This window comes from Budorcas taxicolor, chromosome 16 (assembly GCF_023091745.1).
Source record: "Budorcas taxicolor isolate Tak-1 chromosome 16, Takin1.1, whole genome shotgun sequence".
In the NCBI taxonomy this organism is placed as follows: domain Eukaryota; kingdom Metazoa; phylum Chordata; class Mammalia; order Artiodactyla; family Bovidae; genus Budorcas; species Budorcas taxicolor.
In genome coordinates this window covers 51,218,454-51,240,307 of record NC_068925.1, presented here as the reverse complement: position 1 = coordinate 51,240,307, position 21,854 = coordinate 51,218,454, and the positions used below count along the sequence as shown (strand labels likewise).

General features: G+C 61.6%; 1 protein-coding gene across 1 annotated transcript in view; it reads left to right on the top strand.

Moving 5' to 3' along the window:
* The window catches only part of PLCH2 (phospholipase C eta 2), a 62,766-nt gene that overhangs the window by 38,322 nt on the left and 2,590 nt on the right, over window positions 1–21,854 (top strand). Inside the window, exons 2-21 of the mRNA XM_052653906.1 lie at window positions 505–651; window positions 2,917–3,170; window positions 3,367–3,495; window positions 6,821–6,991; window positions 8,908–9,001; window positions 9,158–9,361; window positions 9,569–9,689; window positions 11,346–11,517; window positions 11,901–12,008; window positions 13,032–13,190; window positions 15,728–15,814; window positions 16,168–16,250; window positions 16,602–16,699; window positions 16,946–17,128; window positions 17,482–17,589; window positions 18,082–18,206; window positions 18,285–18,369; window positions 18,729–18,875; window positions 19,242–19,321; window positions 21,393–21,690. Coding sequence (XP_052509866.1) covers window positions 505–651; window positions 2,917–3,170; window positions 3,367–3,495; window positions 6,821–6,991; window positions 8,908–9,001; window positions 9,158–9,361; window positions 9,569–9,689; window positions 11,346–11,517; window positions 11,901–12,008; window positions 13,032–13,190; window positions 15,728–15,814; window positions 16,168–16,250; window positions 16,602–16,699; window positions 16,946–17,128; window positions 17,482–17,589; window positions 18,082–18,206; window positions 18,285–18,369; window positions 18,729–18,875; window positions 19,242–19,321; window positions 21,393–21,690 — 2,853 coding nt within the window. The remainder of the gene's footprint in view (window positions 1–504; window positions 652–2,916; window positions 3,171–3,366; window positions 3,496–6,820; window positions 6,992–8,907; window positions 9,002–9,157; window positions 9,362–9,568; window positions 9,690–11,345; window positions 11,518–11,900; window positions 12,009–13,031; window positions 13,191–15,727; window positions 15,815–16,167; window positions 16,251–16,601; window positions 16,700–16,945; window positions 17,129–17,481; window positions 17,590–18,081; window positions 18,207–18,284; window positions 18,370–18,728; window positions 18,876–19,241; window positions 19,322–21,392; window positions 21,691–21,854) is intronic.

Below are 21,854 nucleotides of genomic sequence, written 5' to 3'. Positions count from 1 at the left end.
GGTCCTGTCCCCAGGACTTCAGGAGCCCGGTACCTCTCCAGCCCTGGGGCCACTGTCCTGGCCAGTATCCCCTCCCCTGGGACATGGGAGATGTTTGGGCTGCAGACAGAGGCTGAATGGATGGAGGAAGGAGGGTTGGGGGGGAGGCAGTTAGGCCCTGTGAGGAAGGTGAGGGCTCAGTACCTTCTGGGACCTGTGCTCTTGGGTGCACCCTCGGCCTCATGGACCTGGCTGGGCAGAACTGGTCCGAACTCTGTGTGGACTCTGGCTACTGAGCAGGGTCCCAGATTGAATCTGTGACCTGGGCCAGCACCTGGGGTCACAGGCAGCCCTGAAGGGGTCTGAGTTTGGTGCCCTGATGGGTTGGGGGTGGTCTCTGCACCCCGTGAGCACTTGGGGGTGCACCTGAGGCTGCAGTGATCAGGGGGCTGCTGCAGCACTCACCGGTGCTCCGTCTGTCTGTCTGTGTCGGTCTGTCTGTGTGGCGGCTCGGTGGGCCTCCAGTGGAACGATGTATGAGTGCCATGCAGGCGGGGACGCAGATGGTGAAGCTCCGGGGCAGCTCCAAGGGCCTGGTCCGCTTCTACTTCCTGGACGAGCATCGCTCCTGCATCCGCTGGCGGCCCTCACGCAAGAATGAGAAGGCCAAGAGTGAGTTGGCTGGTCCCGGGGGGGGTGGCAGGAGACCCTCCTCATGCAAGAATGAGAAGGCCAAGAATGAGTGGGACAGTCCTGGGGCAGGAGACCCTCCCAGAGCAGCCACCGGGCAGTGGGAGGGGAAGCAAGACCCTGAACCCTGAAAGTCCCCAGGCCTGAAACATGGGCTCAGCTGGCCTTGGAGAGCCGCAGTGGCCTCTGGATGCAGTCAGGGAGGGAGGGCCCCGGCCCGCTGTCCACCCAGCAGATCCTCTGGGGCTCCGTGGAGACTGGGTGGCACCCATGCCCAGCCCTGCGCCGGGTGCTGGGAGGGGCTAAGAGGCAAAAAGACCTTTAGTCTGGCCCTCTGGGCACTCTGAGGACAGGACCCGGTGCCCAGTGCTGGCCCAGGCAGCTTGGGGCGTGAGCAGCCGGCAGGGGCATGGAGGCTGCAGGGCTGCCTGGATGGGTCAGGAGGGTAATGAGCTGTGAGGATTTGTGCAGGGACCTTGCTGGGGGTCCTGGTAGTCAGGGAGGGACACGTGAGCCCTTGCAGGTGACAGAGGGGACTTTGCCACCCCTCCTCTGGCTCTGGCAGCTGGAGACATGCAGATGTGCCAGGGCAGGGCCTGAGCCCAGTGGTTGCTACGGGAGCTGCTGCCACCATGGGGCCCAGGAGAGACGCGCTGTGGAGCCCCCTAGCAGGGTGTCTTGGAGGAAGGGGCTGGGACTGCTCTGGGCCCTGGGGAGGTGGAGTCACCGTGAGCCGTGCAGGCAGGAGCCTGGACGCTCCATCGGGAGGCGCTGTTTCGGCGCTGGGCTTGCTGTGGGAATTTAGCCCACGTGACTCTGGTCTTTGGGTGTGAGGTCGTGACACCACCTGATGGCAGGATAACTTCATGTCATGCTGAGTGATGAGAAGGACACCAGATGGCAAATAGAGGGGAGAGGTGGATAGGGTCATGGTGGCCCCTCTGGGGAGGGGGTGGTAGGTCGAGGCCAGCAGGCTTAGGATTGGGGAGACCAACTGACTCTGGCCTTGGAGGGGTCCTTGGGAGAGAGGAACGGGGTGAGAGGCAGCTATTTCCTGACCGTCAGCATCCCCTAATCTGGGGGCCCTGAACCCCTGCCTCCTTGCCAAAGACATGTGAGCCAAAGGGAGCTGGATGGAGAAGCAGGCAGGACAGGCCCCCTCCAGGCAGGGGGTGCAAGGGAAACAGGAGCCCCTGGGGAGGGGGCAGTGAGGGCAGAGGACAGAGGAGTGAGGCCACCCTTCACAGTGTAAGTTGGGGAGGCCCACCATTACTGCACCAGACAGGGTAATGCCCAGAGTGGTGCCAACCCTGCCTCTGGGAGCAGGTACCGGGCGCTGGGTGTAGAGGCAACAGGGGCCAGGCAGAGCGTGTGATGCTAGGGGTCCCTGGCTGTGCCAACTTCAGGGCACCTGCTCCCAGAGGGGCTGCTACCTGTGCCCCGTTATCTGTGAAAGGACCCTGCTGGGTGCACAGGAACAGACCCTAAGGATGACCTCTGAGCTCATCTCTTCCTGAGGATTCATTCTCTGAACACAGGCTCCACGGAGCTCCAGGCACTGTGGCCAGTAATGAAATTCTTCCTTCAGCCTGATCTGGCGCATGCCAAGCGGGACCCCACCATCCCTGGCTCCCACCTGCTGGCGCTAGAGTTTATCACAGAGATTGCCACAGGCTCTCGGCCGTGCTGGCCAGCAATTGCCTTCCCAGGATGAGAGGCAACTGGCCGGAGCTTGACAGATGGAATTGGCTTGTCTGGTTCTCCTCACTCCAGACGCAGAGGACAGACCCAGGGTGGCTGGCCAGGAGAAGGCGGCCCTTCTCTTGGGGAGGATGGACCTCTTTCATGGCCAGAGGGAAGGTGGGCAGACCCCAGGGTCAGAGCAGAGAGGGAAGAGGCGAGCTCACCAGCCCCAGCATATCTGTGATATTTCCTTCTCCCCAAGGGTGGGAAAGATTTCCCTGATGCTGGGAAAGATTGAGGGCAGGAGAAGAGGGCAGCAGAGGATGAGATGGCTGGATGATATCACTGACTCAGTGGACATGAGTTAGAGCAAACTCCAGGAGATAGTGAAGGACAAGGAAGCCTGGGGTGCTGCAGTTCATGGGGTTGCAAAGAATCAGACACGACCAAGCGACAGAACAGCAACACCCCAAGGGCCCCTTGAAATGCCCCCTCCCCTAGCCTCAGACAGGAGGGAAATCCTGGGGAGGGCTGTGACCGTGCTGCACCCCTCTGCCTCTGCAGTCTCCATCGACTCCATCCAGGAGGTAAGCGAGGGGCGGCAGTCTGAGATCTTCCAGCGCTACCCTGACGGCAGCTTCGACCCCAACTGCTGCTTCAGCATCTACCATGGCAGCCACCGGGAGTCGCTGGACCTGGTCTCACCCAGCGGCGACGAGGCGCGCACTTGGGTCACGGGCCTGCGCTACCTCATGGCTGGCATCAGCGACGAGGACAGCCTGGCCCGCCGCCAGCGCACCCGGGACCAATATCCTTGTGTGTGGTGGGCGGGAGGGCCCCAGGACGCACCCTCGCTGTCCACCTCGGTGGGCTCCCCACCCCAGCTGGCTCATGTATTTGGGGAAAGGGGCACTGGGATGGGGTCCTTCACACCTTCCTGCCCGGGAATGGAAGGGGAGGGGAGGTATGGCTGGCCCTGCTGGACCCACGTTGGTCCCTAACTTGGCCCCAAAGTGGCTGAAGCAGACATTTGACGAAGCCGACAAGAACGGGGATGGCAGCCTGAGCATTGGCGAGGTTCTGCAGCTGCTGCACAAGCTGAACGTGAACCTGCCCCGGCAGAGGGTAAAGCAGATGTTCAAGGTAAGCCCAGACCCAGGTGTGTGTCGGGAGCAGCCCCACCCTGTCCAAGCTGCAGAGGGCCCTGAGCAGTGCCGTCTGAGCTGAAGCAAATAGCAAGGCAGCAGCTGGTCTAGACCTTTGCGGGGGCGGCCAGTCAGGTACCCCAAGTTGCCTCTGGCTGTGCCGGTTCCCTGCAGCAGTTCCCAGGGCCTCCCCTGGCCGATGGACTGGGCACGTGGCAGGTGCCTGGCCGGAAAAGGAAACCACTCACAGGGCCTGTACCCTCATCCCACCCCACCCCAGGACTCCCCAGCCCCGATGGGGGGCAGAAGCCCTGCCTTGCAGGCAGCAGCGCTGGTCACCCACTGCCTCCCCTGTGGTCCGCTGCCACTGATGTTAGCAGTTATGAAAATGCATCCTCAGCTGAGCGGCTGCCTTTATTGTCTGTAATGAGTTTCTTTCTTTCCGGAACCCCTGCTGGGATTGGGGAGGAAGGCAGGTGGTGTCAGCGGGTCCTGGTTCTGGGTGGGGCTGGGCCAGCAAAGCCTGCCCTCATTCAGGACTCGCTGTCTCACTGCTGCTGGGGAAAGGGTTCTGTGAGCTTGAATGAGGCGCCATGCCCCAGCACACATGCACACATGCATACGCACACACACACAAACATACAGAGAGAGACACACACGTGCATACACATGCACGTACACACGCACACAGAGAGACACATGTGCACGCACAAACACACATGCACGCACACAGCCAGCTGCCCCTCCAGGCGCAAGCCCTGGCAGCTCCCTCCTGGGCTCCTGTGATGGACAGGAGATCATGCTCGGCTGGAGTGAGGGGAGCTGGCCAGCTCAGAGTGTGTGGGTCTGTGTAAATAGCAGGGGTGGGAGGGGGGCATGGTGAGCTGGATGATCTCAGATGCTGGCTGAGGACTGGGGATCTCACATGGCCCATCCTGAAGGCCCAGTGGGGACAGAGCCTGCCTGGGCAGTGAGGAACTGGCAGGTGGCTCAGGCTTGCAGAGCCGTACTCCCACCTCATTCTCTGCCTGCTCTGCCTCTGGGAGCAGCTCGGGGATCAGCAGTCCCTTCCAGAACATGAGGCTGTGCCAGGGGCCAGGCAACAGGGCTCAGATCGGCCTCGGAGACAGGACGAAAGATGAGTGCACCTCATGGAGTGGGCACAGGCTTCTGGCACCTTAAGGTCAAGTCCTGGCTTGAAAATGCCCCCGCTGGGAGCTCCAGGGAGCCCACACCCCTGGCCCCTCTGGGCTCAAGAGAGTCGCACACAGAGCTCCCTGAACAGCCCCAGGCCAGGTGGTGTCTGGGCACTGTCTAGACCATTTCGAGAAGGACCTGGAGATGGACCAGCAAGAGAAAAGGACTGGCGAGGATCTTGAGAGAGTCCAGTGGGGGCTGTCACCAGGAATGCTGACCTCAGACCCTGGGCAGCTCTGCCCCCAGTGGCTGTTGTCCCCGGTGTCCCCTGAGCACCTGGGCCTCCTGGCCCATCTGCATGGGGCTCTACATGGGCACTCAGGGACCCAGGGAAAGAGGGCTGACCTCCAGCCAGGCAGAGCCACTCTGATAATTAACATCAATTTTATTGTCGAGAAAGCTCAATATTGTTTCTATTGCCTGGAACTGCCCTAATCAAAGGATAGATCTGTGTGGTGGGTAAAGAGAGGTCTGAGCATAATTTCGTTAAGTCTAAAATAACAGTGGAATGTGGGTGAGGCTGGTGTGGCCCCTGGGCCTCCTGCATGATGAGCACCCTGGGTGGCTCCAGGCCTGGCTCAGCAGCATGGCTCCGGCCAGTGTGTGCTTTCAGCCACGGTGGTTTCCTTTCGTGGAGAGGAGAGTGGCTGTGGGACCACGTTGGAAGCAATTCCTTGGGCTGAGGGGTCGGGGCTATCCCTTTGGGTCCAGAGGGCCTCATCATCCCAAAGGGTTTTCAGTCATGCCTTGGGCATGCTGTCCAGCTCAGAGCCCATAGGGAGGCCAGATGACCCTGTGGGTGGACACTCAGCATATGGGCATCTCTGCCAGCTTCAGCCTCGGCCCCAGGAAGGGCTCCCAGCCCAGCTCTGTCCCCAAGAGGCCCTTTGACTTGCAGGGCATGTCCCACCCGCTCTGAGATGCAGGGCTGCCCTCAAACGGCAAACACGGGGTCCTCACTGGCATCTGCTTGCCTCAGCACAGGTGACTCTGGGCTGGGTCCTGTTCCGGCCATGGCATGGGCACCCCACCTGGGTGACTGGCTCTGGAGGGAAACAGGATAGCTGGGCGCCCACCTTGGTGTCAGGCCACAGGGTCAGGAGAGGCAGGGCCAGACTTCCCGTGAGCCCCACTCTCTCTGGGCTCGGGGACTTGGGTGTGGCTGTGGCCCCCTGGCTTGTGGGTGATTCTCCTGATTCAGAGGGGCCTTTTTGCAGCCGTCCCAGATGGTGTGGCCACAGGAGGATAGACGTGCAGAGTGCGCGCAGGGCTGGGGAGCACTGCTGTCCATGGTGCTGAACCTGGTGTCTGTTTTTTGCCAGGCAGTCACCTCCCCCACCCCATCCCCACCCCCACCCCCACCCCAGCTGACAGGCCAAGGACCCGACCTCAGCACTCAGGGCCTGACTGCCCTGTAGCACCTCTGGCATCCTCTGGGCAGCCTAGACTTCGTTACTGAGTGCCTTGTCCTCTGAGTCTGCCCCTGGCCTTCACTCTTGGTGTCCCCAGAATCTGACATCTCAGAGCATGCTTCCTGAGCTAGTGGATTCATGAAGGAGCCTGTGGTCTCATTAGCAGCCCAGTGGGCTTGCCTGGGGCTGGGGTTCCTGTGGGTATTGTGTGAGCTGTTCACTGAGAAAAGTGAGGACAGTGGCTGAGATCAGGGGCCTGTCATCTCTGCTGAAGAGATGCTGATAGAGGCTGAAGTTGGGGATTTCTGCATGCCTGGTGGCCCTGTGCCTTTCTGATCAATGGACGACCAACTGTGATTACAGATCACAGCCCAGTATGGGCACTGGGTGGATGTTGTTGGCTGAAGGTGGGGGGACATTGTCGGGTTCAGGTGCAGGTTGACTTTGGAAGGCTAGGAGAGGAGCAAGTAGGGTGAGATCTGTGTTAATGGATCACATGGTGGCTTCTTGGGGGGAGAGGCAGAGTAAGGATGCTGCTGTAGGGCTTGGGGAGCATGATGAGCCCTCCACGAGCCTGTGATACAGGCAGTGACATTGGGAGGGGGAAAGGTGATTCTTGACTCAGGGTTGCCTGAGGAGTGGGGGGCTTGAAGGCCCCCTCTCGGTCGAGGCCCAGGATGAGACATGAGGGGATGCAGAGACATTGCGTTACAGGAGGCAGACACGGATGACCACCAGGGGACACTAGGCTTTGAGGAGTTCTGTGCCTTCTACAAGATGATGTCCACACGCCGGGACCTCTACCTGCTCATGCTCACCTACAGCAACCACAAGGACCACCTGGACGCCACTGACCTGCTGCGCTTCCTGGAGGTGGAGCAGAAGGTGAGGGCCCCCCAGCAGGAGCCAGGCTCCTGGTCGAGGTGGCCTCCCCTCAGCCTCCCTGGGCATTTGAGACTGTCCACAGTGTGGGAGAGGAGTGGGCAGCAGCCTGGCATTTGAGGCCATATACTGGACTGGCCCAGGCTCTCATCAGCCACCCTGCCGCCAAGCAGGTGGGGAAGGAGGACAGCTTGGCTCTGACCGTGCCCCAGCCCGGAGCTTGACCACAGCCCCGATTTTAGCGTCGAGCATTTCCTGGCCTAGGTTCCATGGCCCAGCCTTCCCACCTGGGCTCACACCCCCAGGTTCTGCGCCCATTGCCAACTCACTCAAACATTTGTCCAGCAGACATGTGGGTGCCTGTGGGGGCCAGCTGAGTATGCCTGCCCACTGTCCTAGACCCCAGGCAGCTCCATCCCTCCAAGAGGCATTGCCTAACTAAAGCTCAGGGTCCAGAAACTCAGGGGTCTGGGTGGAGGCCAGGTGCTCCCCGCTCTGGTGGACAGAGGCTGGAAGTCCGTGGAAGGGGAGGGGAAGGTCAGCATCCTCTGAGGAGACAGCACTCACCAAGAGAGTGGGGAATAGGGGTGCTCAGACACAGACCGCATAAGCACTGCCCCAGGCTGGTGGGAGAAAGCCATGGGGATCAAGGTCCAGGCCTGTAACTTCCTGGGACTCTTGCAGAGCCACTTTTGGGGTAACCTTCAGGCACCAGCTGCCTTGCCCTTCTGGGGTCAGACTCCCTAGTCCCAGGACTTCTCAGGGCCCTCATCCCACCTGCCTCACGTGCAGTGTCAGCTCATGGTGATGGCCTGGGGGTGACCACCACTGGGAAGGGCTGGGGGCTGGATATCGGGAACCAGGAGTGGCTGTGGACTCATCCTAGGTCTGGGTGGTGTTCACCTTGGACCTCTTGCCAGTGTCCTGACCCGGGGAGCTGCCCCCGCACTGTGCTCCTGGGTCCCCTCCCCCCAACTGCCATCACACGGTTTGCTGAGACCTCCCTTCTGCCTTGCTGATGGGGACATTGGGGTTCGCCCAGGCAGGAGAGTGGGTACCAGGCTGGCTGTGGGCAGTGTTGGCATGAAGCTGAGGGGCAACTGTCCCAACAGCTTGCATACCTAGGGGTGGAGGAAGGGAATGGGGCCCAGTGTGGGAAGGGCAGCAGTGACCCCTTGCTCCCTGACCTTTGCCCTAAGCTTTCCACAACTCTCCCTACAGTCTGGGGCCCAAATCAGCTGGGTGGTTTGGCCTCCTGGGTCTGCAGCTGCTCCAAGCTCTGACCCCATCTGTCTACTCCACTATCCATACCTGCCCCAGATTCCTGGGGGTGTCCAGGAAGCCCTACTGGTGGGCCTGTCTCCAAGAGCTGGGGGTTCCTCAGGGCTGCACTGTGGGGCCCTAAGAATCGCTCAGCCTCTGACATGGGGCCACCTGGGCTTGGCTGTTGTGTGCAACTTTCTTGAGAGGGACTTGGGCAGATGGCAGGAGGGGCCGGGTGAGTCCCCTCTGCTCCTCCAAGAGGGACACTGTCCTGGCCCTCTTGCACCTTCTCATACCAGGCCTCACTCCTGCTAGCCCACCCTGAGATCCCCAGCATGGTGTCAGTGGGGGATGGCCCAGCTGATGAGGCCAAAGACCCTCCCCCTGGCAGGGATCCTTAGCCAGTGCCAGCTCTTCCAAAGCCAGGGGACCCTCTATCTTCTGCTGGCCATTGAGTCCCAAGTCTTGTGACACTAGGGGTGGCCAGTGAGCCCCCCAGTGGGGGGAGCACTCTACGAGGAGCAGAGTCTCAGCCCCGCCATGTTGGCCCCTGGGCGATGCAGCAGTCAGAGATGGGGTGGGAAGGTTGGCTGTGGTGGAGGAGGACGAGGGGCTGCCTGAGGCCAGCTTGGTCTCAAGCCCCTGCTCTGGCCTAGATGACGGGCGTGACCCTTGAGAGCTGTCGCGACATCATCGAGCAGTTTGAACCCTGCCCAGAGAACAAGAGTAAAGGGGCAATGGGCATTGACGGTGAGTGGGTGCCACCCTGGCCCAGCTGTGCTGCCAGTGGGGTGCCAAGGGGGCCACATGCCATGAGGGTGGGTTGTCTCAAGCTGAGCCCAGTGCGGGACTGGCACACGGGGGCTGAACCCCTAGCTGCCCCTCCACCCATGCTGCTCCCCACAGGCTTCACCAACTACACGCGGAGCCCCGCCGGTGACATCTTCAACCCGGAGCACCGCTGCGTGCACCAGGATATGACGCAGCCGCTGAGCCACTACTTCATCACCTCGTCTCACAACACCTACCTCGCGGGCGACCAGCTCACATCCCAGTCGAGGGCGGACATGTACGCCCGGGTCCTGCAGGCCGGCTGCCGCTGTGTGGAGGGTGAGTGCTGGGCTCCGGGGCCCTGCACCCCCCGCTCGGCCCTGGGGCCCTCTCCAAGGAGCCCTGTGTCTGGCAGGGGCTGGCATAGGTCTCTCTTGGTGTTAACTGTGGAGCAAGAAGACTGCCTCCAGTTAGAGCCCATGGGCTGTGGGTCCCTGGGCCTGGTGGTCCAGTTCCTGGAACCCACTGAGGTCTGCCTGCCTGCAGTGGACTGCTGGGACGGGCCTGATGGGGAGCCCATCGTGCACCATGGCTACACGCTGACCTCCAAGATCCTCTTCAAAGATGTCATTGAAACCATCAACAAGTACGCCTTCATCAAGAATGAGTGAGTGACTGGGACTGAGGGGCTGGCCCCGGGGGGGTAGGTGGGGAAAGGAATCAAGGGGTTCTTCCTGCCCCTCCCCCACATCCTTTCTGGGGAGCAGTGGTTGTAGTGGCCGAGAGGCTGGTTTCGGGCTTTCTTGTTGAGGATGAGAGGCAGGGAAGGGGTGGAGGAGGGGAGAGGCGGTGGGTGCAATAGCAGCACGGACTGGGAGGGGCGTGTGTGTCAGCAACCCCACCCCCACACACTCGGTGGCGACACCAGGTGTCAGACGCCTCCAACAGTGGCTCTGGCACTGACTGTCCTTAAGAAGCTACTCTGCGTCCAGACCCACTTTGCTGTCACTCAGCTGTGGCTATAGACACTATTGAACAAAATCCAGTTTAGTTTCTGAAAATAGAAGACTGCCTCCCCACACTGTTAGTTACCCCAAATCAGTGAAGTTCGCAGGCGAGGGAAGAGCTAATTGAATGACGAGGAGAAGGAGACTGACTTAAGAACTAGAAACAGAGGGGTTCCTCTGGGAAGACCTGGCCCAGGCTCTGTCTCGGAAGGGGGTGGGCATGGGGGCCCTCTGCAGGACAGCCTGGCCTCTGGAACTGCAGGTGCGGGGGCATCCTGGGCAGTGGGACTGGGACACACAGATCTCCTGAATCTGCCAAAGAGCCAGGGGCCTGCTGGGGTCTCAAGATGGGGCTCACACCTCCCATGCCAGCATCATGTTTACAGGCACTTGGTTCTCACCTGAGAACTGAGGCGAGAAGCACCATTGTCCCAGGTACTGCCTCCCTGCATCACAGGATTCACCCATCTCTTGTTCTAGTTTGTGACTTCTAGGTTGGGGTCACTTACATTTTCTAAAAGGATTATGTTGCCTTTTGACAAAAATCCAAGTAACTGTGCACATGACTGAAAAGAATAAATCAAACAGCTGAAGAGCCTATTACAAAAATGTCCACACTGCTTTCCTTACCTGTACCACACAGGTCATAGCTGTGCCAGGCTGTATCTCCTTCCTTACTGGGCCAACCCTGGGCCCCAGGGCCACACACTGGACAGTGTCTCCAGGATCTCGGTGGTTGGGAGTCTTTCTCACAGTCTGTCCATTGCTCCACATTGCATCTCTGTTCAGTCTACATCATTTTTTGACCCCATTTTATGACTTGCTTGAATGTTTCCTTTTGTTTTCCCTGGAGTTTCTAATTGCCTTGGATTTTTTTTCTTATGGGGAGAAGTACATGCCTCCTTTACCCACCCTCAAGGTCTCCTGGTTCCTTCCTCCACACTCAGTTGCTTTAAAAAAATTTTTTATTTATTTGTTTTTGGTTGTGCTGAGTGGATTCTCTTATTGCAGGGGACAGGCTCCAGGGCACTCAGGCTTCAGTAGCTGTGGCTTGTGGGCTTGGTTGCCCCAAGGCATGTGGAATCTTCCCAGACCAGAGATTGAACCCATATCCTCTGCATTGGCAGGTGGATTTTTAACCGCTGGGCCACAGGGAAAAGTCCTCACCCTCCTAGAGTGGCTGGCAGACACATCTCTCCTGGGCTCCTGTGAAGAGCCCCCCTCCTCATGCAATGTTGCAGGTGACCTGCGGTCCTACGTGGTGGGACCTGGCCTTCCCGCAGCCTCATCCTGCTCCTTCCATCTTGGGGCCACAGGTACCCAGTGATCCTGTCCATCGAGAACCACTGCAGTGTTGTCCAGCAGAAGAAGATGGCCCAGTATCTGACCGACATTCTTGGGGACAAGCTGGACCTGTCATCAGTGAGCAGCGAAGATGCCACCACGCTGCCCTCTCCCCAGGTGCTCAAGGGCAAGATCCTGGTGAAGGTGAGACCCTGCCTGCCCTTCCCAGCACCTGCATCCTGCTGAGCCTCTGACCTCTGACCTCTGACCTAGGGTCAGGGCAGGACAGGGCCCTGCTTCATACTAGCTGGGGTTCCACACCATCTGTGATAGATTTGAGGGGTCAGGACAAGACCTGCCCCTGCCCTGGCCTCCATCTCCCCAGGGAAGTCCATCAACCTGGGGCCCTCAGCATGCACACCAGGGCATGTCCTTCCGGTGATGCTGCTGCAGGGCTGGCCCTGCCCCTGGCCTGAGAGCCACAAGCAAGCTTGGGAAAGGTGCCCCGCCTTACCTGCTGCTCCTGTGGGAACTGGCCTCCTAGCACTTCCCGCAGGGCCCCTCTCATGGCCCACCTGCTCCCCCAGGGCAAGAAGCTCCCAGCCAACATCAGCGAGGATGCTGAGGAGGGCGAGGTGTCTGATGAGGACAGCGCAGATGAGATTGATGAGGACTGCAAGCTCCTCAACGGGGATGTGAGTGAGGAGGGGGGACCTTCTTCCCAGATGGGGGAGCCACAGCCCTGAAGGGCCAGCTCATGGCCTGATTGTGGGATGGAGGCAGCAGGGACAGAGGGGCATGGGGCAGCTTCAGGGTAAGTTGCACAGCTGCCAGGTTGCTGGGCATGCAGTCGGCCTGGGCCACAGGGGTCCCCCCTGCCCAGCCACCCCCCCACAGGATACAAACCCTGAGTTCCCAGTGAGCGACTGTCACCTCTTTTCCCAGCATCGTGAGTCTGGGGCAGTGCTGAGAGGCTGAGGAGTCAGCACCAGCCTCAAGCAGCAGAGGAGTGGGCCATGGGGAGGTGGCCACGGGGAGGTGAGGGGTCCTCTAATTGGCATCCTCCCTTTTCTGGGCACTGCTGAGGTATTATTTCTCCCTGAGGGGCCATCGGATGAGAAAGCAATTGTGCAGAGCTCTTGGCCCTTTTGGCTAATTGTTTTAGAAAGCCCCGAGGCAGTGGATTCTTCCCGCTCTAGGTGGGCCTGTGCATTTCCCTGCCTGGCCCGAGGCAACGGTAAACCCTACATCTGCACTGGCCCCCTTGCACCCACTGTACCCTGGGTGTCGGGGTGCCCAGATACCCTGCCACACTGGGGCTGCTCCCCACCCCCATTCATATCCTCCAGACACAAGGTGGCTGGTGGTCGGTTCCCGATCTTGAGCTGCCCTGAGCGCATAGTGGCAGCTAGGCGCCCGTGACTCATCTGCGGGTCCCATGGCAGCGTGGTGCAGCTGAAGGAGGCAGGCGTTGGAATCAGACGGGCCTGGGCCTGCTGGCACTGTCTGGGGCCCCAGGACAAACTGCACACCTACTGTGCACGCCAGGGGGAGCAGGAGGGGTGAGGACCAGCACCGTGATGCAGGAGTGAGCCTGTGATCAGTGCTAACTGTGAGAGGAGAGGGGGGGTGGCACTGGCCCTGCCGAGACCCCGCATGCTGTCCACACTGCCGCCGGAGGCGGGGGACGGAGGCCAGTGATTGGCTGCCTCTCGCAGGCCTCCACCAACCGCAAACGTGTGGAAAACATTGCCAAGAGGAAACTGGATTCCCTAATGAAGGAGTCCAAGATTCGGGACTGTGAGGACCCCAGTGACTTCACCGTGTCCACGCTGCCCCCACCTGGCAAACTTGGGCACAAGGCAGAGGCCAAAAAGGTGAGAGCCCTGAGGCCATGAGGGGGGTTGCCTGCAGCTGGCACGTCAGGTCTCTGCACACCCACACACACACACCTACATCCACCTGCACACACACACCCATGCGCACACACACTGCCCCTGGGGCATATATCCACCCTGGCTCCTCCAGGAGCTCACACCTGGTTCTTCCGAGTCTCACCTCTAGAGACCTGCAGCCGTCAGTGTCACAAGGCGGATGGCCACAGTGGGGCCGCCCCATTGGTATGGATGACGGTTTGTCCGTAGAGGTCTGTGGGCAGCTCCTCTAGCCCCCACCCTCCCCACCTGTGGGCAGGAGTGGATGGCAGCCCCCTAGGCACTTCCAGCCCCTCCTAGAAGAGGACTTGGGCGTGGCCTTGGGGGTCTGGTGGTGATTGGGAGGAGCTCAGAGCCCGGTGAGTCCTAGCAGTTGTCCAGCTGCCCTCTGCCTGGAGGCCCCCAGCCTCTAAGGGAAGCGTGGCTGAGCTCTGGGAAGTACCTTCACAGGGAGAACAGTGTGGGGTCTGTCAGGGCAGACGTAAAGCCTGGGGGCCAGGCTGGGCTGGCCAGGACCAGCGGCTGTGGGGCCTTCTGGAGGGACTGGCCGACACTGGAGGAGGGTCACATCAGCAGAGTGGCCTGGGGGGATCTCCGTGGGGGCTGTGATGGGCAGGGTGGCTGGCCTAGGGCTAGGAGGGTGCCAGGTGGTCCTGCAGACCCCATTTTGCAAGACAAGACACATCTGGCTCTGTGTGCTGGTGGGAGGGGCTGATGTGGCCCTGCTGCCCACACCCCCCACCGCCAAGGATGGAGAGGGGTGCTGTCTCCCTGCCAAGCTGGGGTGCCAGGGGAGGGGGTGGTGACAGGGGATTCCGGCCCTAGCTGCAGCACTTCTTCAGGATGCTGGGCCAGCATGCACCTCTCTGCTCTGTACCTAGATTCAGGGGGACTGCTGTGCTGGGTGACCACGGGGTTTCAGGCGAGGGTTAACGAGCCAAGAAGTGTGTCAGCCTTGCGGGCTGCAAACACCGTGAACACAGATTCCCATGCCTCTGCCAGTTCATGGGTTTCCTGAGAGCCTCCGTTACCCAGGGTCTGTGGCTTGGGCTTTGCACCAGTGCCCCTCCATGTAGCCTACCAACCGGTGGGAGACAGGACTCCCTGGAGGGTGGAGGAGGGGACTGGGGTCAAGAGAGCAGCGGAGTTGGTTGGGGGGTGACTCCCGGGAGCTGCCAGGTGCCCCCTCTCTAGCACGTGAGCAGAGAAGGCATCCAGGGGGATGGGCCTGTGGCTGTCTGTGCCCCTTTTTGCTGGGCTTGAGGGCCTCCTATCCCTTGCTCTAGCTCCAGGCTCCCTGCCTGGTGACCAGAATCCAGACCTGAAGGGCTCCACTCATCTGCTTGGTGAGGCCAGCGGACTGAGGGGGGAGCATGTGCAGGGGCGCCCCCAGGGGTGTGTGTACAAGCTCATACGCAGAGTGTGTACGTCTTGCTGAAACCCCTCCCTGACAGGGAATGTCGCTGCAAAACCAGCTCCTGCCATGGTGTGGTAGGCACACCCTGAACAAAGCTGGGAGAGTTGTGGGGGCATCTGTGGAAGGGGCTGGGGGGCAGCTGGTGGTGGCTGCAGTGAGTGGCCTCAGGGACAGAGGCACAAGCTTCCAGCCACTCCAGGAGCGTAACTGAGCTTCAGCATGGGCTTCCCTAGATGTCTCAGCAGGTAAAGAATCCACCCGCAATGCAGGAGACCTGGGTTTGATCCCTGGGTTGGGAAGATCCCCTGGAGAAGGGAATGGCTACCCACTCCGGTATTCTGGCCTGGAGAATTCCATGGACTGTATAGTCCATATTGTTGCAAAGAGTCAGACATGACAGAATGCCTTTCACTTTCATGGATGACAGCTTTGGGCTTCAATGACAGAGGACAGAGGTGGACAGGCCACAATGTTGCCAGGACTGGGCCCCCCCCGGTGAAGGGGGCAGGGACCGGGAGGGGAGCTGCTCATACGTGTTCTGTAAATGGTGCTGAGGAGGCTTGGTCCTGTGGCTTCAGGAGACTCGCTGCAGCCCCAAGTGCAAGAAGTGGACGGCCACAGCCCTGGGGACTGTCTAAAGAGGTAACACCTCTGCAGCTGTGAGAAGCAGGTCAGGGCTCCTGAGCTTGGGATCCTCGAACGAGGATTACATAAGCAGGCACTCCACGGAATATTCCAGACACACTGACGGTATTCATTATGCAATCACCATCCATGGAGAAGAACTGGGCACTTAGTGAGTTTGGAGTGGGACATTGTGGGGAGCTGATTCATCCAGGCCCCTGCTTCTGGCAACCGCCTCTGTGTACCCTATGTGGGTGGGGACTGTGCCTCCTAGGGCCTGGGGCAGCAGCCAGCCCAAGGCCCAGCTACCCCGTTCCTCCAGGCCCCTCTCAGCTTCCCCTGTTCCAGGAAGGAGCCACTGGGAGGAGCTGCCTGCCCATGCCCCTTGGCCTGGTCTGAGGCTGGGCTCACTCGGCCCCCTGTCTGTCTCTGCTTCCAGTTCGAGGAGGACGTGGAGATCGGGGAGGAGGCCGGAACCAGCCGTCGGAACAGCCGACTCCTCGTGGGCAGCTTCTCCAAGCGCAAGGTCTGCCCGGCTCCCAGGCAGGGAGCCTGCCCCTATGTCCCCCAGCCAGAGGTGGGGCGGGGGCTTCTCCAGCCCTGAGGGTCCCTGGGATTCCTGGCTGCCTTCTTGGGCTACAGGTGCCAGGTGTGGAGTCTTGGTCAGGGCTGGATGGAGCAGGTGTCTCGATGGCTCTCCCTTGGTCAACAGTGGCCAATACCCAGAGCTCAGGTCCTCCAGGGCCTAGGTTGAGCAGGGCACTGCAGAGGAGGGGCAGGCCCAGCTGCCGCGTGGGCGCCAGGACCCCAGGTCAGCAGGTCCTTCCTTCCCCAAGCCTGAGGCTCCACCCATCTTGACTCTGCCCTCCTTCTGCACAGAAAAAGAGCAGCAAGCTGAAGAAGGCGGCCAGTGTGGAGGAGGGGGACGAGGACCTGGACTCCCAAGGCAGCCAGAGCCGGGGGTCAGTGCCCACCTCCATCCTTGGCCCTTGAAGAGATGGCTGCATCGAATGTGCTGAGGCCGTTGTTCTGGCAAAAGCAGGCATCAGATGCGCGGGCTCAGAGGCCCAAGGCAGCGACCCCAGGGTGCAGGGCCGGCAGCTCCCTGTGCTCCTTTCCTTAGGATTGGTCAGGGTCGGTGCTCTTGCGGGGGTTCAGCACCTGCCCCCGCCCCCAGCGTCACCTCTCAGTGCATCCATGTGTGACCCGAGCCCTGGAATACACAGGCACGGTGGGCGCCTGATGGACGCTCGCCAGAGCTTCAAGGGGAGGAGTGCGACCCAGGTCCTGACCCCAACAACCCCCTCCTGCAGGGCCGCTAGGCAGAAGAAGACTATGAAGCTGTCTCGGGCCCTCTCAGACCTGGTCAAGTACACCAAGTCTGTGGGCACCCACGACGTGGAGACGGAGGGTGAGGGGTCGCTACAAGTGGGGCTCTGGGAGGGGCGGGGGCCATTGGGATGAGGGCAAGGCCCTGGGGGCCCTCGGGGACGCGGCCATTGGGGCGGGGCCGTGGAGGGGGTGGGGTCATTGAGGGGCCCGGGAGGGGCGGGGGCCTGGAGGTGGGCGGTGCCACGGAGGGGCAGGGTCATTGGGAAGGAGTCCAGTGGGGGTGCTCCCAGACCCGGTGCCCTGAAGGTACCTGTTCGGCCCACAGTGGCGTCCAGCTGGCAGGTGTCCTCCTTCAGCGAGACCAAGGCTCAGCAGATCTTGCAGCAGAAGCCGGCACAGTACTTACTCTTCAACCAGCACCAGCTCTCACGTATCTACCCCTCCTCCTACCGCGTGGACTCCAGCAACTACAACCCGCAGCCCTTCTGGAACGCCGGCTGCCAGATGGGTGGGTGCCTGGGCCCTGGGGCGGCAGAGGAGGCTGGGCAGCAAGGGAGATGTGGCCGGGTACTCCACAGTTGCTCCGCTTAGCTCTCTTGCCCCTGACCTGGGAGAATCTTGAAGGTATCCAGTCACACTCACTAGGAGGTGGGGGCCTTAGGACCCCAGGGTAAGGTGGCAAAAGACCCAGTCTGGCCAAGCTCTGCCCCTGTGCAGGGGCCGCTGTGCAGGCTCTAGGAAAGTCCTGCCGGATTGCAGGGCCCTGGTTGTGCCCAGTGTGACCCTAGCAGACTTGGGCTCACTGGCAGTGCAGAGGTGGGACGCGTGCACCCTGTGCTGACCCTGCGTCCTTCCTGGCAGTCGCCCTGAACTACCAGTCGGAGGGGCGGATGCTGCAGCTGAACCGGGCCAAGTTCAGCGCCAACGGCAGCTGTGGCTACGTGCTCAAGCCTCAGTGCATGTGCCAGGGTGAGGAGGACACAGCCCCGGAACCCCCACCCTGCTGGGATCTGGAGCCCCTCCCCAGCTTGCCCCTACATGAGGGTCCCCGGGTGAGGCGCCCTGGAGCGAGGTTGGCTGGGCACTTGCTGCTCCTTCTCAGACCCTCGGCTTCTCCTGTGTGTGCTGAAAGCAACCTGTGGATCTTTTCCTGCTGTCACCCTGGACCCTATCACCGGGCACCCAGTCACCCATCCAGAGGCAGTGTGGCCTCGCATCCACACTGAGCCCCTGTGGTTCACCCATGGAGGAAACGAGCTGGGCGTCCATCACGGGGTGGTCACAGAGGTGACCGGCCCCTCGGCACCCCTGCACTGGAGCGCTGCCTCCCCTCCCTCTCCTGCACCTGGGACTCCGTCCGGTCGACTGGGGAGAGGTGGGAGTGGGTGCCTTGGGGCTGCCCCAGAGAGCCGGTGGAGGGCTCACCCTGCCTGCTCATCCTCTTACCCTGGCCCCCCACAGGCATCTTCAACCCTAACTCTGAGGATCCCCTGCCTGGGCAGCTCAAGAAGCAGCTGGTGCTGCGGATCATCAGTGGTCAGCAGCTGCCCAAGCCACGGGACTCGATGCTGGGGGACAGAGGGGAGGTAGGCAGGAGGGCCTGGGCAGGTGGGAGGGCCTGGCTGTTGGCCTGGCCCGCGGTGCTACTCTGCCCTGTGTACCAGATCATCGACCCCTTCGTGGAGGTGGAGGTCATCGGGCTCCCGGTGGACTGTAACAAGGAGCAGACCCAAGTGGTGGATGACAACGGTGAGCATGTGGGTGGGGTGGGGGTGCAGGAGGGGCGTGGGCACCCAGAGGCCAGCCTGTGCCCCTAGGCCCCATCACAGCTCCTGTGCTGGTGATGCTGGTCTGACCAGATAAGGAAGGTCAAGGGCTGCAGCCTGTAACTCACATAACTGCCCAGGCTGCCCTCTCGGTGGGGAGCCCAGTGACAGCCACCTGGCCTTCCAGCGTTGCTTCTCTGTGCCAGCAGCCAGCCCAGGAGAAGCTGCTGGGGGAGGGTGTGGGCCCAGGTGGCCTCTGGGTTGGAGCTGTGATGGGGACAGCCTGCCTGAGAGGTGGGGATGGGACAGAGGTGACAGACACCTCCTCCTGGTGGCCTCCAGGATTCAACCCCATGTGGGAGGAGACCCTGGTGTTCACGGTGCACATGCCCGAGATAGCGCTAGTGCGATTCCTCGTCTGGGACCACGACCCCATTGGGCGTGACTTCATCGGCCAAAGGACGCTGGCCTTCAGCAGCATGATGCCAGGTGCGCAGGGGGCCAGTGAGGGTGGGGGAGGGCAGAGCCTGGGGCCAGTGCCCCTATTGTGAGTCCCCTGAGGGCCAGCAGAGGCCTCTAGGAGGGGGTGAGTTGGCTCCTGCCTAGCCTGGGCCTGGGGACACCGAGAGCGCTGAGGAGGAGAGTTCAAGGCCACAGCACTGTGTGGCTGGATGGGGGAGGGGAGCTCTAACCTCAGCTCCCAGAGGAGGAAAAGATCCTTGCAGCTGAGGCAGTCCTGGGAGGCTTCCTGAAAGAAGCAGAGTCCCCAGGACCCGGCTTGTGGGTTGTAATCAGGGCCTCGGGACCTTTAAGTAGAGTGTGAGGCTGGGGTGAGCATGCCCCCTGCTGTTTCAGGCTATCGGCACGTGTACCTGGAGGGGATGGAAGAGGCCTCTATCTTTGTCCATGTGGCCGTCAGTGACATCAGTGGTAAGGTGAGTGCCACCTACAAGGTCACTTGTCGTAAGGGGCATACCAGCCCCACCCTACCCCCTCCATCCCTGTCCCTGGTGGATATCTTGATGGGCCTGTGTCTCCATCCAGGAAGGGGTTGGCGGGGCTCCCGATGCACCTCCGCCAGCCCTACCTCCGAGACACACATGGTCCTTCCCAGGCACCCCTGGTCCCTCCCGTCTCCCCTGAGTCCCCCTCTACTGCTTGGGGCCCCTGGTTCTCTGTAGGTCCTTGAAGGCGTCTGCCTGGCTTTGCCCCCTGTCTTCCCCTCACCCCAGCACATTTACCCCAGGAGAGGGTCTGCTCCCACTTCCCCAGTGTGCAGAGCCCAGGGGTCCCCTGTTCTGTGTCCGGGGCCCAGCGGGGCTGTAGGAGGTGGTCTGTCAGGCACACACGGGGGTCTGCGCGTCTCCCAGCACTAACCGTCTCTCTCCTGCCTCGCTCCTCGGCCCCGGGTGCTGGTGGGGGCCCCACAGGCCTTGCAGCTCCATCGTGCACCCATGGTCGCCCTGTCTGTCCTGTGTCTCCGTCTCCTCGCTGCACGCCTGCTGTCGGTGTCTCACGGCCTCACTCTGTCTCTTTGGTCTTGCAGTGGGCTTCTGTGTGTCCAAAGTCTACTTTTAGAAGCACAGCTCTGTTAGGAGCTCGAAGGTACCCCAGCACGGGGGCGGCGTGGCCTGCCCGCCCCCACCTGCATGCTCAGGCCACCCCGTTAGCATCTGTGATTCCTGATAGCATTTTGCAGACTGTCAGCTCATGTGATGTGGGTTGGGATGTGGTTCTGGGTCCCGTGGGCCATCCTCAGGCACAGAGCAGCATTTACGAGGTAGGTCCAGGACTTCAGCCAGGCCTCCCGTGTGTCTGCCCCAAAGTCCGGCCCATCTCTTCCTGCCCCTCCCTAGGTCCTCTAGCTGCTGGCCCTCCTGGCGCCTGTGCTCTTCCCTCCCCCTCCTTCTGTGTGCACCGCCCTCCCTCCGCTCCCCCCCCCTCCACTGCCTGCGTGCCCCTGTGATCTCTCTGTGCCTCGATGCCCCGTGCTGGGGGCGGGGAGGAGGGGAGAGGCCCCAGGGACCAGGAGCTCTGAGCTTGAATTCTGGACCTTCCTCTAAATGACTTTCTCGCCAACTCTGACCAAATTGCTCTGGATTTGGGATCTTGAATCAGGCAGCTGATTCAAGTGCTGGCCACTAACACCTCCACCCTGAAGTGCCCTGTGTCGTGGGCACCGTGACTGTTTGCAGGGTCTCTGCATGCGAGGACCCAGTCGGCCTCTCTGGTGTTGACTAAGACACTTGCCGGCTGGTCCTGGGGACCCTGGCTGCCCTCCCCAGGCAGGGAGGCTACGGGGAGAGGCCTTGCAGGGACTTCCTGGGCTCGGCTACCCCGGAAGGCCCTGGGCCAGCATTGGTTCAGGGGGCATCAAATGAGTGTGGGCCCTGCTCCTGAGGCCCCGTGACCAGAGAGCAGGCTAAGGCTGGAAGCATGGCCTGGTAGGATCCCGGAAAGGCCTCCTGGAAGAGGCAGCACCTCCAGGCAGTGGGCCGGGCAGGGGACTGGGCGAGAGCACGGGGCTGCACCTGGCTGTGCTTGCTGCCTCGGTCACAATGCTTGGGGTGGGTGAACGGGACCGGGGCTGCTCCATTGGGTTCTCACTCCTCTGCACTCTCTGCACCAGCCCTGTGCCAGCCTGCCCTCAGAGCTGGGGGCCAAGGGCTGGAGGGGTGCAATGTGCAGTGGGCACAAGGCTGGAGCCCAGGTCTCTGCTTAGGAGACCCTCCAGCCCTTCCTGGGACACTTGCCCTGAGACCTGCAGCCCCTCCACCAGTGCCCACTCACTCCACCCTGTGCAGGCTGGGTTGAGGCCACAGATGCAGCCGCCGCTGACCCTGGTAGAGACGCCCTTGAGATCCTCCTCCTTAGGCTCGGCCCCGAGTGGTGCCCCAAAACGAGCTGGTCCCTCGGGCTGCACCCTGTGGAGCTCAGCTGGACGGGGCTGAGCAGTCTCCAGCCCTCAGTGTCCGGCTCTCCCCTATGTGTCTCCTTCTCTTGCAGGTCAAGCAGGCTCTGGGCCTAAAAGGCCTGTTCCTCCGAGGCCCAAAGCCCGGCTCCCTGGACAGTCATGCTGCTGGGCGGCCCCTGCCCCGGCCCTCCGTTAGCCAGCGGCTCCTGCGGCGCACAGCCAGTGCCCCGACCAAGAGTCAGAAGCCAGGCCACAAGGCCTTCCCAGAGCTGGTCCTGGGCCTGCAGGACACGGGCTCTGAGGGGGAGGCTGGCGATGTGGCACCTTCCAGCCTTGGCCCCACCCCGGAGGCCCCAACCCGGGAGGAGCCAGGCAGCCGCAGCCCCCGAGGTAAGGCGCCGGCAGAGAGGAGTCCAGAGCAGGAGCGGCCCCCGCGGGTGCCCACAGGCCCCGGGCCTGCCGGGATGGCTGCCACCTGCATGAAGTGTGTGGTGGGCTCCTGTGCCGGTGAGGATACCGAGGGCCTGTGCAGGGGGCGGCTGCCCAGCCCGGGG